The sequence below is a fragment of the Podarcis bocagei genome (genome assembly GCF_964188305.1).
Source record: "Podarcis bocagei genome assembly, chromosome: 7".
Lineage (NCBI taxonomy): Eukaryota > Metazoa > Chordata > Lepidosauria > Squamata > Lacertidae > Podarcis > Podarcis bocagei.
The window spans coordinates 14,105,282-14,123,377 of NC_138132.1; the positions used below are offsets into that span (position 1 = coordinate 14,105,282).

The 18,096-nt window shown below is 44.7% G+C and overlaps 1 protein-coding gene across 1 annotated transcript in view; it reads right to left on the reverse strand.

Annotated features, from left to right (window-relative positions):
* Positions 1 to 2,242: 2,242 nt before the first annotated feature.
* Positions 2,243 to 18,096, reverse strand: part of LOC308590559 (phospholipase A2 inhibitor and Ly6/PLAUR domain-containing protein-like) — a 62,436-nt gene continuing 46,582 nt past the window's right edge. Inside the window, exons 2-5 of the mRNA XM_081200708.1 lie at positions 15,429 to 15,545; positions 11,965 to 12,114; positions 10,593 to 10,739; positions 2,243 to 2,417 (exon numbers count right to left, since the gene is read on the reverse strand). Of these exons, the coding sequence (XP_081056834.1) occupies positions 2,257 to 2,417; positions 10,593 to 10,739; positions 11,965 to 12,114; positions 15,429 to 15,545 (575 nt within the window). The 3' untranslated portion in view covers positions 2,243 to 2,256. The remainder of the gene's footprint in view (positions 2,418 to 10,592; positions 10,740 to 11,964; positions 12,115 to 15,428; positions 15,546 to 18,096) is intronic.

Genomic DNA, 18,096 nt, shown 5'->3' on the forward strand with positions numbered 1-18,096 from the left:
TAGGACCAGATCTAAAATGGCTGTTCCTCTTGTTGCTTCTCCCACTTTCTGGACAATAAAGTTGTCTGCAAGGCCAGTGAGGAATCTGTTTGACCTTATGCTCTTGGCTGAGTTTGACATCCAACAAATATCCGGGTAATTGAAGTCCCCCATTACTACTATCTCCCTTCCTTTTGCATGCTTGGCCATCTGTTCCAGGAAGGCATCATCTATGTCCTCCGTTTGGCTTGGGGATCTATAGTAAACTCCCACAATGAGATCTCTGTTATTCTTCTCTCCCTTAATTTTGACCCAAATGCTCTCACTTTGGCTTTGAGGTTCTAAATCTTGGATCTCTTCACAGGTATACACATCCCTGACATATAACGCCACTCCTCCTCCTTTCTTGTCTGGTCTGTTTCTCTGAAATAGATTGTATCCCACCATTATTACATTCCAATCGTGGGACTTATCCCACCAGGTTTCAGTGATGCCTATTATGTCATATTTAGTTTGCTGTACCAAGAGCTCAAACTCATCTTGTTTATTTCCCATGCTTTGCGCATTAGTGTACAGACATTGAAGTCCATTAATCATTCCCCCGTGTCTCTTATTTAAGGATTTTTTCCTCCCACCACTAGGTCTGCGTGCTGTTTGCTCCATTTGGTCTATGACATTTGGATGATCATCTTCATCAGTTGATAGACTCCTACCTTCATGAGCACTGTCTCCCTCCCCCCACATTAGTCAGTTTAAAGCCCTCCTGATGAGGTTTCTGAGATTTTTGGCAAAAACATTTCTCCCAACCGTTGTGAGGTGCAGCCCATCGCTTGCCAGAAGTCCATCTTCAAGAAACTGCACCTAGAAAGGAATGCTGTGATCACCAATAGTCAGCATGGATTTCTGAAAAATTAGTCATGTCAGACTAACCTGATCTCGTTTTTTAAAGTCAACAGACAGAACAAACACCATTAGGTGTACTGCTGGATAAGTGTTTAATTGTTCTTATATTTGCATTTGCGTGGTGTGTGTTTTTTTAAACCCAATAAAAATGGCTTTTTAAAAAAGAGTTGTTTGACTCCCGTGAGAGGTATTGGACACTCCTTCCATGGAGGTTTGTAAGCAGAGGTAGGATAGCCATGGATATAATGGATGCTTTAGTTGAGATTCCTGCATTGCAGGTGGTTGGATTAGTGACTCTTGGGGACCCTTCCAACTCTAAGATTCTATGGGTCTATGATTCTCCATATTTGAAAATGTGTTTGGTTTTGTTGTTGTTCTTCATCCTCAGCTCATCCTCAGCTCAGTCTTAATTTTTCACTTCATGGTAGTAATCCATATCTGGTTAAGACAAGCCTTTTTAGTCATTTTCCCATAAAATATTTTCAGTATTTCATGATAACCATTCGGATAATAATAATAATAATAATAATAATAATAATAATAATAATTAATAATAATAATAATTTATTTATACCCCGCCACTCTGGGCAGCTTCCAACAAAACTCTAAAATGCAATAACCTATTAAACATTAAAAGCTTCCCTAAACAGGGCTGCCTTCAGATGTCTTCTAAAAGTTTGGTAGTTATTTTTCTCTTTGACATCTGGTGGGAGGGCGTTCCACAGGATGGGTGCCACTACTGAGAAGGCTCTCTGCCTGGTTCCCAGTAACTTGGCTTCTCATAGCGAGGGAACCACCAGAAGGCCCTCGGCATTGGACCTCAGTGTCCACACACTTACCATTTCTCCCTGGATTGCCATTTGCTCTGATTCAGCTTTAAAGAGCAGGTTTTCAGGGAGAACGCTGTGGAGCAAGGAAAAATGTGTTTGGGCATGGAGTTTTAATGCACAGATTGTTTCTGGATAGCAAACCAGCTCTTTATAGGTTCCATTTTCATTTCATCCATCCCAGATACCCACCAATACTGGAGAAAGCATTAGCAAGAGGTCCTGTCTAGTGTTTCCTGAAATACTTTTCCCCTAACTGCTGCCATTTAATGGAACTCCCATCAGAAGTGGTAATATGTCCCTTTAGTTTGTTAAATTGTGAGCTTTATTAAGTTGCAGGCTTACTGTATTTATTTGAAAGTTATAGACTTGAGAACCAACATTTCATATGCCATAATCATTTATTTTCTTATCATAATGATCACATTGGAAATTTAACTGATTTAAATTTTACACCATAGCTTTTTGGAGCTAGAACCCAGAACCCCAACACCAAGAGGATAAAAGAAGCTCAGAGGTCCTGAGGCCTGGCTGTGACCACTAGGCTTCAAACATATGAAGCATTAGAACAATTCTCTTTTCTGGCAGTGACAATACTGTTACCAATACGGACTATATTTCCGAAACCTTTCTTTTGTTTTTCCTTTATGGCACAAAAATCTTTGGTTGCACATCCATGGAAAAAGAATCTATCCCCCTTATTAAAACCTGAAGAAGAAGAAAGAAAGAAATGTTCACATTAGTGCTTTTCCAGGGCCTTTGAGATTGTGGTTGTGTTAGTGAATGTGAATTTTAATAATTCATTTTTATAAAATATACAGCTGAAAAATCTGCAGAAATCCCATAAACACATCTAAAATTTGGAATACAATGTTCATGCAGCCACTGATGAATGGCATGATAACAATGAGGAGGCAGGGGAGGGGAAGGAAAATTGAGAAGCCGAGGAGGCTCAAGCATAGAAGGAAGGCCTGGCATCTGAAGAGGAGGAGGAAGAAGAAGTGGAGGTTGAGAGGAGTAAGTAGGATCGTGATGTTGGATGCCTAAGGATTCCAACCAAATCACAGCTGACGTGCATTTGCTACCCGCCCCTCCTTGTCGTTGTTGTTGTTTTTGGGGGGGAGTAGAAATTATATAAGGGACGCAGGTGGCGCTGTGGGTTAAACCACAGAGCCTAGGACTTGCCGATCAGAAGGTTGGTGGTTCGAATCCCTGTGACGGGGTGAGCTCCCATTGCTTGGTCCCTGCTCCTGCCAACCTATCAGTTCGAAAGCACCTCAAAGTGCAAGTAGATAAATAGGAGCCGATCCGGCGGGAAGGTAAACGGCGTTTCCGTGTGCTGCTCTGGTTCGCCAGAAGCGGTGTAGTCATGCTGGCCACATGACCCAGAAGCTGTCTGCGGACAAACGCCAGCTCCCTCGGCCCATAGAGTGAGATGAGCACCGCAACCCCAGAGTCGGTCACGACTGTACCTAATGGTCAGGGGTCCCTTTACCTTTACCTTAGAAATTATATGGACCACCCCATTTGCTTAGATGTTTGCTGCCTGCCAGCTGCTTGTTTCATTCCAGGGATGAGCATCATTTGATTGTCAAAAAAGTAATGATTTCCTAAGTATGGTGTGTTGGGATGGATAAGAAAGAGGAAGCAAGGTGGTTAGAGGTAGTCATTGTCTTTTGGTATCCAGGCGTTAAAGAAAGGAGGGGGATATATGTGTGTATGTGAACATATGTGGTCTGTGTGTTTTTGTGAAAAAGAGAAGCAAAAACAGTGGGGCTGTATGTATGCATGAGTGTCTTAGTGATAGGTGTCTCTACATCTTTGTAAAGGAGAGAGAGGTAAACAGAGAGGTATGTATATATGCATGTATGCCTGTGAGGGAGAGACATCCTTTTAGAAAAGAAGGATAGAATATTAATGTGTGTGCATTTGGGAGGAAGAGGGAGAGGTGTTTGTGAAAGAGTGACAAAAAGCTAAGGGGGTGGAGTGTACCAATCATGGTTTCCTTGAGACGGGGGAGCAAAGTGAAGTGTACCAAGTAAGACCAGATCAATGAAGTGGGTGGGTTAATGATTGGGGTGTGTGAAAAGCAGAGGTCACCAGTAAGGGGGAGGAAATGAGGGAGGAATGGGAATGTGGGGCGTACAAAGGATAATAAATCATGGAGTAGGGTTAAGGAGCATGTAGGAAAGGGTGATATGAGGGAATGATTAGCTGCTTGTGCGTAAAAGCGTACTCCCTCAGAGTTTGTGCGGCTCCACAAACCTCTGTGCGTGACAGAGCTCCTCAGACATGTCTGCTCTAGTCACTCGTAGAGTCTGACAGTGGCTGCCGGCGGAAGCGCTTCCAGCAAAGAAGCTCCTTGACGGAAACGCGTCTCCTGGATTCACGGCGTGACAGTTTCCGGCGAGGCATGGGTCTCCCCACGGGCGCCTCAGATACCTCGCCACTGTTCTCACTGGAAGCGTCTCTGAGCCCTCCCTCCTGCTCGCCTTCCCTCAGAGATTCACTCCTCCCCCTGCTGGTTCCTGCCTCAGCTGTTGAGTCTCTTTCTTCCTCCCTGAGCCCCTCCGCCTGTTCCTCCGATGGCAGTTCCCTGACATCCACCTCCCCTCCAGGGCCCCCCTCACCCCCTCCCATTTCCTCTCCTCTGGGAGATGAAGGGTAAAAACCCCGAAAAGAATCTTCTTCATCTTCAGACGTCTCGAACAATTCCCTCCATCGATCGCCATCCTGGCTCGCTGAATCCTCCTCCTCCTCGGAATCTGTGAACCCCTCCAACTCCTCTTCTTCGTCGGTGGTGGCAAAGTATTTCCTCCGGAACCTCGCTACGGGCTGAGGTTTACGTGGGAACCTCTGATGAAAAGTTTCTATTAAAACTTCGTCATTGACATCCTCTGCCCTAACCCAGGTGTTTTCCGACTCCGGTTCCCCTTCCCACATTACCAAATACTCTACTTGATCTCCCTTCCACCTGGAATCGAGGATCTCCGCAACCTGGTAGCTGTGTTCCTTCTCCTCCATTGCTGGCCCCCTAGTGACCCTCCCTTCTCTGTCTCCTTTATACGGTGACAGCAACGACCTGTGGAAAACTGGGTGCAGCTTCATGTGGTTCGGTAACCGGAGTCTGAAAGCCACTGGGTTGACCTGCTGCGTGACTTCAAATGGACCCAGCCTTTTGGGTCTTAACTTCTTACAACCCCCTTTGAATGGTAACCCTTTGGTTGACAGCCACACCTGATCCCCCACCCTAATGGTTTCACCTTCCCTTCTGTTTTTGTCTGCCTGCCTCTTATATTCCTCCTTAGCCCTGTTTAAGTTAAGTTGGAGCTGGCGATGGATCGCTTCCATTTCTTCAACGAACTGTTCTGCAGCTGGAACGCTCCAGTTCTCCCCTTCCCCCCCTGGGAAGGCTCGGGGATGGCACCCGTGATTAGCCAAAAAGGGGCTCATTCCCGTGGACACGTTCTCTGCATTGTTGTAGGCAAATTCTGCCAACGCCAGCTTCTCCACCCAATCATTTTCTCTGTCATTCACATAACACCTCAAATACTGCTGGAGGACACCATTAGCTCTTTCCGCCTGCCCGTTGGTTTCTGGATGACGGGCAGTTGAGAAATTAACTTCAACATGCAGTAAGCTCATGAGCTTCCTCCAGAACCTGGAAGTAAATTGTTTCCCTCGGTCTGAAACCACCCTCAAGGGGGCGCCATGCAACCTAAACACATTTTCTACAAACAATTTAGCGGTTTCTTCTGCTGTGACCGCATGTGAGCAGGCTATGAAATGGGCCATTTTAGTTAACAGATCTACCACAACCATGATGGCTGTTTTCCCTCTAGACCTCGGCAGATCAGTCATGAAATCTATTGCCACTGTTTCCCATGGTCTTTCAGGTGTGGGTAGTGGTTCTAATAAACCTGCCGGTGCCCGCCTCTCCCCCTTGGCTCGTTGGCACTGGTCACACCCTCTCACATACTCCCGCACATCTTCCCTGACCTTGGGCCACCAAAATTCCCTGGTGACCAGCCACATGGTTTTGTGTTGCCCAAAATGCCCTGCTGTGGGGCTATCGTGCAGTTGCTTGAGTACCTTCTCCCTTAATTCCCCTTCAGGTATATATAACGCTCCCTTGTAGTACAACACCCCGTTTCTCTCCTCAAAACCTCCGGGTTTGTCTCCCTCCCTCCTGAGACCCCTGAGTTTGTCCTGGGCGTATTCATCATGCACTGTTTCCTCTACCAATTCCCTTTGCCCCACCAATACCGCCCCACACACCCAGCGGTCTTCTGGAATGACATGTGTCTCTTCGGGTGCCCCCTCCCCCTCCAAATATTCGGGTTTGCGTGAGAGAGCGTCCGCCCTAACGTTCTCTGGGCCTGGCACGTAACATATCTCAAAGTTAAATTTGGAGAACTCCTGGGCCCATCTCAACTGCCGTTGGTTGAGCACTCGCGCAGTTCTCCAGTACTCTAGATTCTTATGGTCCGTGCACACTTGCACCTTATGTTGTGCCCCAATTAGCAGGTGCCTCCATCTCCGGAAAGCCTCATGAATAGCAAGAAGCTCCCGGTCGTACACCGTGTAGTTCCTCTCGGATTTGTTCAGCTTTCGCGAAAAGAAGGCACACGGTCGCCACTCTGACTCCTCCTTCTCCGGCTGCAGAAGAAGCACCGCCCCTATGGCTCTGTCAGATGCGTCTGTTTCGACCCTCAGCCTTTTTTGTAAATCCACATGCAGAAGTTGTTCTTCAGAGGCGAAGGCCCTTTTCAGTTCCTCAAACGCTCGTCCCGCCTCCGCCGTCCAAACAAACTTCTTTTTACTGCTGAGACAGTCCGTAATGGGCGCCGTCAGGTGGGCGAAGTTTCGGATGAACTTACGATAAAAGTTCCCAAACCCTAGGAACCTCTGCACATCCTTCTTGGTTTTGGGTGTTTTCCATTCCAGCACTGCCTGAACCTTGCCGGGATCCATGGCCAATCCCTTGTCTGACAGGAGGTACCCCAGGAATTCCACCTCCTTGGTATGAAACTGACACTTCTCCAGTTTCACCCACAGCCTGTTGGCTCGCAGCCTGCTCAACACTTCTCTGACGTCTCTCACATGTTGCTCCTCATTCTCCGAATACACCAACACATCATCTAGGAAGGCGACGCAATTCTTGTAGAGCAAAGGACCCAGTACGTGGTTCATAAACGCTTGAAAACACGCTGAGCCTGCTTGTAATCCAAAAGGCATAACGAGATATTCAAATGCCCCCAAAGGTGTGAACATGGTGGTTTTCCATTCATCCCCTTTCCTTATACGTATCAGGTTGTACGCCCCCCTTAGATCCAGCTTTGTAAAAATCTTTCCCTTCCGCACCCTGGTCAAAATATCATCAATCCTGGGCATAGGGAAAGCCACTGGTTCTGTCACTGCATTTAACAGCCTAAAATCACATACAAGTCTCGGCTTGTTCGTGTGTTTTTTATCCACAAAGAACACTGGGCTACCTCCCGCTGCTTTGGACTCTCTGATGAAGCCTCTCTTCAGGTTCTTGTCAATGAACTCTCGCAACTCCTGCATTTCTCTGTCTGACATGGCATACAACTTGCCTACAGGAAGCTGTGCTCCAGGGAGTAAATTGATCTGGCAATCAAAGGGCCTATGCGGGGGTAGTTGGTCAGCTTCCTTCTCGCTGAACACGTCGCTGAGATCTGCATACTGTGGTGGTACCTTCACCTTCTCCATTACTTCAGTCCCTGCTAGAGTGGCTTGGGCCCCTGCTGAACCCTTTTCCCCTTTGCAGTGTTCTAAGCAATGTGCCGAACCAAAGGAAACCACTCTTTGATGCCAGCCCACCAGCGGATCATGTAGCGCTAGCCAGCTCATCCCCAAAATAATGGGAGCGCCTCCCAAGGTGGCCACATTAAATGCTATCAGTTCTGTGTGCCTTGCCACCCTCATTATCATTGGGACGGTCTGCAAGCTGACTCCTCCTCCCAACAACTCCCTGCCATCGATCGTGGTCACCTGAAGGGGGTTGCTTAAAGGGATAGTCTGTATCTGGTGTTCAGCAGCAAACTCCTTGCTCATAAAATTGCAGGAGCTGCCTGAGTCCAACAGCGCCTTTATTTTTAGGGGGTGTCCATTTTGCAGCTCTAGCGACACTTCAATCACTAGAGCGGGTTGAGGTGCTTCTGGCACGGGCACTTTCACTGCTCTTTGGCCTGGCTGCAGTGCCCCGACTGTGGCAACCAGGCGTTGGCTTTTACCTGCTCTGTTTCTCCCTGCTCTCCTCCCTCAACAGCTCCCACCATCCCTTGCCATTCCTTCCTCTGGGGGCAGACTCTGGCAAAGTGGCCTGGCTGTTGGCAGAGGTAGCATTTCCGGGCGCCCTTTCCCTCCTTCTTAACCCCCTCACTGGGTTTTGAAAATGCGCGCGCGCGCGCTGTTCCGATTTCCATCGGCTCTGCAGGCGGGAAAGCTGGCTCAGGAATGTCTGGAATGCGGAACTCCTTCCAACGTTCCCCTCTCCCTTCCCGCCTCTCCAAGGCTCTTGCCTCCTGGCGCGCTCCTATGGTCAGCGCAGATTTGGTCAGCTGATCCATAGACACCGCCCTGGGGCTCCGGGACAGTTCATCTTTCACAGCCGAAGAAAGACCTTCTTCAAATAACATCTGAATGGGTGCCGCCGATAAATCCCAACCCAATCTGTGTACCAGCATGGTAAATTCAGTCCAGTACTCACGGACAGATCGGCTTCCCTGCTTGCAAGCCATTAGCTGCCTGCGCACCACCCCTTCCTCAATATCGCTGGAAAACATGATATCCATTGCCCGAAAGAACTTCATAGTGTCCTTTAAGACGTCATTGTGCGTTGCCATCAGGGGTCGAACCCAATCTCTCGCCCCCCTCTCAAGATGCCCAATCACGAAAGCAACTCGCGATTCCTCATCAGGGAACTCATCAAACTGCACATTAAGGGCATATTGCATCTCTGTCCTAAAGGCATGGTAATCCTTGGGGTCCCCCCCAAACTTCTGCACCAATCCTGGTACCTTTCTGGGGAACTGAGTGACTCTCCCCTTTTGGTCGGCATCCTGCGCCCTCCTCTCCTCAAGCCTCGCCGTCTGCAATGCAAGTTGGACTTCCAACGCTCGGTATCTTTCTTCCAAGCTTGGACCAGTCCCAACCCCTGCTCCTCCGGTGCCGGCTGGGTCGCTCATGATGCTTTCTCCTGCACAGGCAGCGTACAGAGACTGTCAGACTGCTATGAGGGAATGATTAGCTGCTTGTGCGTAAAAGCGTACTCCCTCAGAGTTTGTGCGGCTCCACAAACCTCTGTGCGTGACAGAGCTCCTCAGACATGTCTGCTCTAGTCACTCGTAGAGTCTGACAGTGGCTGCCGGCGGAAGCGCTTCCAGCAAAGAAGCTCCTTGACGGAAACGCGTCTCCTGGATTCACGGCGTGACAGTTTCCGGCGAGGCATGGGTCTCCCCACGGGCGCCTCAGATACCTCGCCACTGTTCTCACTGGAAGCGTCTCTGAGCCCTCCCTCCTGCTCGCCTTCCCTCAGAGATTCACTCCTCCCCCTGCTGGTTCCTGCCTCAGCTGTTGAGTCTCTTTCTTCCTCCCTGAGCCCCTCCGCCTGTTCCTCCGATGGCAGTTCCCTGACAGGTGAAGTGGAGGGAGTAGCATCCCAAATAGCAGAGGAATCATAGAAAGGGGTCTACCCCTTCAGAAATCAGGGAAAGAGGGAGGGATAGGGAAAGAGAGAGAAGGAGGAGTCACGCGGGGTGGAAAAGCACAATGGAGGAGGGAAATGCACTCTTCAAATGTTTGTAAGAGGTGTGAGAGACTTTCAAAATGTTTTGGATGGGAGTGGGGTGGTGAGTGTAACAAACAGGGGGATATGCCACTTGTCCTGAATAAAAAAGTATGACTATAAAGAAACACTTTCAGATGACACCCAATGTCCGTAGAACTTGAAAGGCCACAGAGAGTACATTTGAGGGCTGAGGTGTTACCCCTAAGTAGATCCGACCTTCTCAGTTTCAGGATGTGGGTGGACCAGAAGGGGAACTTTCACAGGTGACCTCAACAGATGAGTAGGCAAATGTGGGAGAAGGCAGTCCTTGAGACGCCCAATTCCCAAGATATGTGGCACATTTAACTATGTGACACCAGTACTTTGAAGGGAACCTAGATAGTCCTGAGGGTTTCTCAGACTGTTTTGGAACTGGTTTCTGTTTTCAAGAAACTATCTGTATAAAACTTCAAATAGATTTGGAGCTAATTGCAAGCATTTTGCCCCAATCAGTTTCTGCCATTTTGCTTGCTGTTAACAGAGAGATGTGGTCTGGGGAGAGTTTCAAGGTAGAGTTAGAGAGGCCTGAATATTCCCTCTACTGGTGTAAGCAAGTGAGATAAGGTGTGAGCAAGTGACATAAGGTGATGGGCTCTTCCTCCATGTGACACTTTCCCCAGGCAGTATCTTTTTCTCCAACACATTCTCTCTTCCATCCTCCATCACATTAATTCTGAAATCTGGTTGTGGGCAAAGTCTCTGCCAAGGATAGCTAACCAGGAGCAGAGCCCACTGGTGCCTTCTGCCAAATGTACAAAAGCATGCATCCACAGGAGATATCAGAGGAAGTGGGGGAAGAGACAGAGGGGCTTCTTTCTCTCACTCATTTATATTAGAGACTGATATACTAAGTGCATTGACATGTAAAAGAAACTTTGATTATTGTTTTTAAAAACAGATTCAAAAAAGAAGAAAAGCTTGCTTCTTACTTTTCTGGCAACATAAAATGGGGACAGGGAAAAATAAAGGGGTCAGCATGGTTTTCCAAGGTAATGTGCAGGCTTTGTTTCCTGGTTCAGTAGCAATCTTACCTTCCGTAAGAGCTCCCTCAAAACGAACACACTGATTTTCATTCCCAAGACAGTTGACGGTCTTATCACTCGTACAGTTCTGAAATTTGGCAGTGAAGCAGGCTGGGCACTGCATACCATTCGGTGTAAGAGCATTGTGATTTGGAACTGCCAAAATCAAATCTATATTCAGTATGTGTAATGGTTTTATCTGTCTTTATATCTACAATCTCTGCCATCACATATACATTTATTATCTCATTTGCTTTTTATGTGCTGCTAAAAGGTCTTTCCCTTTAAAGGTTTTTACAGGGCAATGCTCGTCTGGAAGATAACTCCAATAATATATGCTTGCAACTAATTTTGGGTGCATTCATTATTGTATTTGCAAACTTTTCATCTTGTGTTTTTAGGGATAAGCTCCAGAAGAAGGCTGCTGGTGGTGGAGGGATTGTGGTGTTGCTACAGCAGAGTGATGAGAGCTGGCTAAGCACACAAGAGGGCTGAATTAAGCCTCCATCTTCACACATGAAGATAATGATACTTTTTATCACCTTCCCCAAAAGATAGGTGTTAAGTATCTTCTATGGGTTAAAATTGAAGTTTGTCTATGGGAAGATGTTGAAAAACCTTAAACTGCTACATTAAATTCAAAAGAACACACACACATGGACAAACACACACTCCTATATACAGTTGTACCTCGTTTTGTTGCCAGGATCCGTTCTGGAGCCCCGGCTGCTAGCCAAAAAATACACAGGGCAAAGTGATGTGTCTGTGAACACATGGGGAGCAGTTACAGATAGGTAGCCGTGTTGGTCTGCCATAGTCAAAATAAAAAAATTCCTTCCAGTAGCACCTTAAAGACCAACTAAGTTAGTTCTTGGTATGAGCTTTCGTGGGGAGCAGTTTGCACTTCTGCGCATGCATGAAGCACCATTTAGTGCTTCCGCGCATGCACGAGCAGCAAACATGGAAGTAACCCATTCCAGTACTTCTGGGTTTGCCGCGGACGTTCGCCGGAATGGGCGCTAGACAAGGCGGACATTCACGGAGGTATTAGTGTATACACAAAGAGAGTTGTGCATTGACCCTCTTTGGAGGGCAGGAAGGAGGAAAGGACCTTCTTCAAAAGGGATCCTCCCAGAATGGTCCTCCTTTTCAGTGTTTCTCCTTCTCACTCATGGCAGCCTCTGCTTCCTGTCTGCCTGACAACTCATCCCCAGAAAGCTCTGCACTGCTCAGCCCTAGATCTAGCCATCTGAGGCTGTCTCAACCCCAGTTGAATGAGACTAAGATCCCTCAAAAGATGCCCAGTTTGGGTTGCGCCTTGGCTGAATCTGGAGCACAACGATAATATGTAGGATATTTTTTAAAAGATGTAGACACTTACTTGTGAGAGTTTCATTGTTGCACAGGTCACTGCTGCAGCAGTGGATCGTCATGTCAAGGAATTTACCCCGAGTTGAAGTGAAGCTGTAATGGCCCGAATGGCACACTTCAGACGCGGCACATCCATAGAAAACTTCCTCTCTATTAGCAACTGTGAAAGAGAATTTTATAAGAAATGCCTAGAACTGGGGCAAAAAATGCTGGTCTATTAACTCCAAATGTAGTTTATTTGTAATGTTTCCCATATTCTTAACTGGCTGAATGGGGGACATTTCAGACTAACCATATTGAAAGTATTATTAAATTTAATAGACAAGGAGAAGGGCCACTACTTTTTGAAACAACAGGGCTGGGGATTTGTTTATCTTGAAGCATTTTTAAAATAGAACTATTCCATTTAAACTTGTAAAAAACATTTCATTTGAAATAACGCAGAACTTCCTTTCAGAATTCTGCAGACTGCATTCTGATATATCCTACAAACTTGAAAACAGTTTGCAGTGTTTTCTACTGCTTGAAAACAGTAACAGAGTGGTGGAATTGTAAATTAATTTAAAAGTATTGGGAAATGATTTATAATAAATTGAAAAAAAAATGTTTAAGATAACTTTTGTGAAAAATCCAGAAGCCTTTTTACTAGGCATTTCAGGTCAAGATTTGCCAAAAGAGAAGAAAAAGCTTTTCATGTATGCTACAACTGTGGCCACGATATTGCTAGCACAAAGATGGAAAAGTGTTGAAATACCAACCAAAGAAGAATGGCAAAGAAAATGGATGGAATATGCTGGGATGGCAAATTAATGGAAAGACTTCGAGACAAGGACAATAGAGATTTTAAGAAAGACTGAGAACCATTCATGTCATATTTACAGAATCAATGCAAAGAAATGGACTTACTTGCAGGGTTTGATTAAACATTTGCAATTAACAAAATAAATGTAGGATGAGCATGTTTAAGTGATAAGAGAGTAATAATAATAATTTTTAAAAAATTAGAGAATAGAAACAACCAATAAGCAGGGAGAGATAATATGCCCCCCAAAAAAATAATAGAGGAAGCTCAGGGAAGTCGTGGAGGGGAGGGGGAAATTGGGGAGTGGTATTTTTGTTATATGTGATGATATATTGATGCTAAAAATGTAAAATTTCAATAATAATTTTTTTAAAAAAAACAGTAACAGAGTGGTGCTCCGCTGAACTCATATTGCCCAGTTCAGCAATCTCAGCAGTGTGCTTGCATCACATTGACCTCTGTCTCGTTGCCCTTCCCCCTCTACCTCCAAGGATGCAGCAGTGATGTGGGCAATGGAAGGTCAGGTGAGCACCATTGACCCATCCAACCAAATGGTACGGTTTAGTAGCATATATCTGCATATCACAGGTCAGGGGTTCCTTGGGCTTCCGACTGTCTTCACAATGTCTTTCCAGAGATGTCATGAAAGAAGATGTATGGTGGTATTTCCTTGAAATCTGACTTACCCTGACCTCGGCAATTAGCTGATAATGACTTGTGAGTGAGTGGGGAATCTATGAGCAGAATAAGATATGTGACAAATCTTCCAAAATATGTTAGTTAGAGGGTTGCAAGAAGCAGGCATGGGCTTGCTATGGTAGCCCCCCTGGCACCAAATTCCAGGCAAATAACAAGGCCAATGGAAGTCATAGTATTCCAGCTGAACTATTTAAAATTTTAAAAGATGATGCTGTTAAGGTGCTACACTCACTATGCCAGCAAGTTTGGAAAACTCAGCAGTGGCCAGAGGATTGGAGAAGATCAGTCTACATCCCAATCCCAAAGAAGGGCAGTGCCAAAGAATGCTCCAACTACCGCACAATTGCACTCATTTCACACGCTAGCAAGGTTATGCTTAAAATTCTACAACGAAGGCTCAAGCAGTATGTGGACCAAGAACTGCCAGAAGTGCAAGCTGGATTTAGAAGAGGCAGAGGAACCAGAGACCAAATTGCAAACATGCACTGGATTATGGAGAAAGCTAGAGAGTTCCAGAAAGACATCTGCTTCTGCTTCACTGACTATGCAAAAGCCTTTGACTGTGTCGACCACAGCAAACTATGGCAAGTTCTTAAAGAAATGGGAGTGCCTGATCACCTCATCTGTCTCCTGAGAAATCTCTATGTGGGACAAGAAGCTACAGTTAGAACTGAATATGGAACAACTGATTGGTTCAAAATTGGGAAAGGAGTATGACAAGGCTGTATATTGTCTCCCTGCTTATTTAACTTATATGCAGAATTCATCATGCGAAAGGATGGGCTGGATGAATCCAAAGCCGGAATTAAGATTGACGGAAGAAATATCAACAACCTCAGATATGCAGATGACACAACCTTGATGGCAGAAAGTGAGGAGGCATTAAAGAACCTTTTATTGAGGGTGAAAGAGGAGAGCGCAAAATATGGTCTGAAGCTCAACATCAAAAAAACAAAGATCATGGCCACTGGTCCCATCACCTCCTGGCAAATAGAAGGGGAAGAAATGGAGGCAGTAAGAGATTTTACTTTCTTGGGCTCCATGATCACTGCAGATGGTGACAGCAGTCACGAAATTAAAAGACGCCTGCTTCTTGGGAGAAAAGCAATGACAAACCTAAACAGCATCTTAAAAAGTAGAGACATCACCTTGCCAACAAAAGATGGAGGGCACAAGGAGAAGGGGACGACAGAGGATGTGATGGTTGGATGGTGTTCTTGAAGCTACCAGCATGAGTTTGATCAAACTACGGGAGGCAGTGGAGGACAGAAGTGCCTGGCGTGCTCTGGTCCATGGGTCATGAAGACTTGGACATGATTAAACGACTAAACAACAACAACAATATTTCCTGAAACCTTAAAACCTTTGTTTAGAGGTGAACCACTGGAATACTCCTCTTGTGTTTTTTCCTTCCTCAGTTCTCCACATTGTGAAGCATTATTTCAAAATTACCTGAGGTGGGACAAGGAGCCATGACAGTGTGGAGCACCTTGATCTTCCATCCATTCATTGCTCAACATATGAATACTATTTACGGAACCAGTGAAGAAACTCTCAATTGTAGTGCAGTTCTTGGCACTGATTATATTTGGTTTATAGTCCAAGTTTCTTATCCTGGTCTGATAGCCAACTGTAAACTGGTTTTCATTAGTTTGGGGGTGCTGCAGATCTCTATATATTGCAAATCAAAATGGGCATCCAAAATGGATCACTGGTTGTGATAAGATGTTCTTTCTTTATTATTTTATTTTTAGATAACCCAGTTACACATGTTAGCCATTACTCACTGCAGGGATGGGCAAGATGTGGTCCTCCAGAACTGGTTGGACAATATCTCTCATCTTTCCAGAGTATTGGCCATGCTGGCTGCAGCTGATGAATTTCAAATTCAAGCACAGCTGGAATGCCACTTCTTCCTCACTTCTGCTTTTGTGCATCAAAAGGGAAATGATTAAAATATAGGTTAGACTTACCTGAATTCGTGTTCAAAACACCGGCAACACAGAGATTCTGTCCAGGTTTACATTCCGAAACATTTTCGGCTGAGAGTTCAGTAGTGTTGACCGCAGAGATGCATTTCAGTGGTACAACTACTGGCAGGAGAGAAATATTAATGCAAAGCTCTTTCTTTCTTTCTTTCTTTCTTTCTTTCTTTCTTTCTTTCTTTCTTTCTTTCTTTGGTGTTTGTGGTTTTGTGAATAATGCACAGAGAAGAGGAGATTGCAGATCCAAACTTTTATGAAACATGAAAAATCAGTATACAGTGGTACCTCGGGTTACATATGCTTCAGGTTACATACGCTTCGAGTTACAGACTCCGCTAACCCAGAAATCGTACCTTGGGTTAAGAACTTTGCTTCAGGATGAGAACAGAAATCGTGCTCTGGCGGTGCAGCGGCAGCAGGAGGCCCCATTAGCTAAAGTGGTGCTTCAGGTTAAGAACAGTTTCAGGTTAAGAACGGACCCCCGGAACGAATTAAGTACTTAACCCGAGGTACCACTGTACAAGTATGTTAAATATGTTTAATTAACAGGGATCCAATAAACCTTTTGAATAATGTTTCATTTTAGTAAAATAAAATAAGGTAAACACTCATTAATTAGTGCTGTTGAAGTCATTAGCTAGAAGTAATAAGTTTTACTATTTCCTAGGTGTGGTGTAGTGCTCAATCCTCTCCTGTCTACCACCAATTTTCCTCCCACTGGATCTCTCAAGTAAATACTCCACTTCTTTGAGTCTTACACAATTCTTACACAACCATTTATTATTTGGTGAAAGTTTAAAAAGATTCATTTTGGTCCTTTTTCATAACACTAAAATTCTTGAACATCCACTGAAACTATGCCCATGCTATGCATAATTTTATCAATGTTGTTGTTGTTGTTGTTGTTGTTGTTGTTGTTGTTGTTGTTGTTGTTGTTGTTGTTGTTACTAATACTATTATTATTATACCCCACTCATCAGCCACTCTGGGCAGCTCACAGCATATAAAAATACTAAAAAATCAAGCATTTAAAACTTCCCAATACAGGGCTGCCTTCAGAACGTTTAAAGGGACTCACTTTGGTCCTTCTTAATATAACATTAGAACTCTTGATCACCCAATGAAGCTGAAAGATTGCAGACAGACAAAGAAAACTACTTAGCCCATGCTATTCTGAATTTATCAATGTCTTTTATAAACTCTACCCGCCTCCAATCCAGGCTAACACACTTAAAGAAGAATAGGAAAAGGACCTGCCACAATTGCTATATATAGTGATGAATTGAGGGAATTGCATTATTCAAGAGCTGTGGATGCAGAGATTAGATATGAAAGGAAGGCTTCCCTTTCTAGTGAATACTTGCTGCAGTGAGACATCAAAAGAGAAAAAATCAATAAAAAAACCACTCTAATGCAACAAAGGCAGCCTCTATAACACCCCATACTGGAAATCCTCAGGGATGATATAGAGAAGTAACATCATCCCAAGGGCTTTAGAGGAGTTACTTAAAGGTTGTTGAGCACCAAATGGATGACAACGAAAGAAAACACACCAGAGTAAATTTAAGGAACTGCAGAAAGTGGGGGGAGGAAGTCAAGTTTTGAAATGTTAAAATGACTGTAAAATTATTGAAATGTATAAACCTGAAAATCATAAATATTTTTTTTAAAAGAAAACACACCAGAGTGCCCAGTCTGCAGTGCTCACAAAACAGTGGGAAAGGGGAGGAAAGGGCCAAAGAAATGAAAGAAAATGGAAGATTTCCTTTGGAACAAAGTAAACACAATTCCACATGTTCTATATTCTCTTGGTAGTTGGGAGTAAATACCATACAAATATTTTACATCGGCTCCATATGCCCATTTTTTCAGTTGCATATAAATGTTAACCCAAAATCATTAAGAAGGTTAGATGACTTAAATATTGTCTCATCTTCACAGTACAATGGGTGTAAGCGCAGTGGAAGAAACAGGCAGAATGTTCCAGAGAACGATTTCATCAACCCTCAGTAATGACCTCGAAGCCCTACTGAAATACCAAATCATATATAATGTATTTTTCAGAAACACAAAGTGATTTTGACAGATAGTACACGTCTTCGATACCCAGCTTGGCATCAGGGCCAAATGAGCCTCAGGGCAATATCTAGGAACAACTGCTTCAGTATAGCATAAGAATGGATACAAATAGAGACTTGTGTTTACCAGCTCTCTGCTTCCCTGAGTCTTAACTTGTATCCCCATATTTGGGCTGCTCTGGATGCTCCCTGTTATCTCACTGTCAGAACTGCCATTCAGTGTGTCAATTCATGTCTAAGTTGCAGGGAGTTGGGCTAGGTGATCCTCTGAGACTCTTCCTACTCTATATTTCTATAATTCAATCTTGGAGCAGTTTAAAAGCATCCATGTGATATGCTAGGAAACATGCCAAAAATGAAATATAGGATACCAAAGAAATGAATAAACATTGAGTGAGAAAGCTTTCCCATGTGGTGATGCTGTAAATCAAGGGAAATCATAATCCCTGACCTTTCACTCTTAGCTCCTGACAACTCTTCTTCTGAACCCTCACACTGGGCTAAATGATGCTTGCTTGTTGCTGGCCATTGTTGCTGGCCATTGTTTTCTGGATCATGGACAACTCCAAGAGAACAAC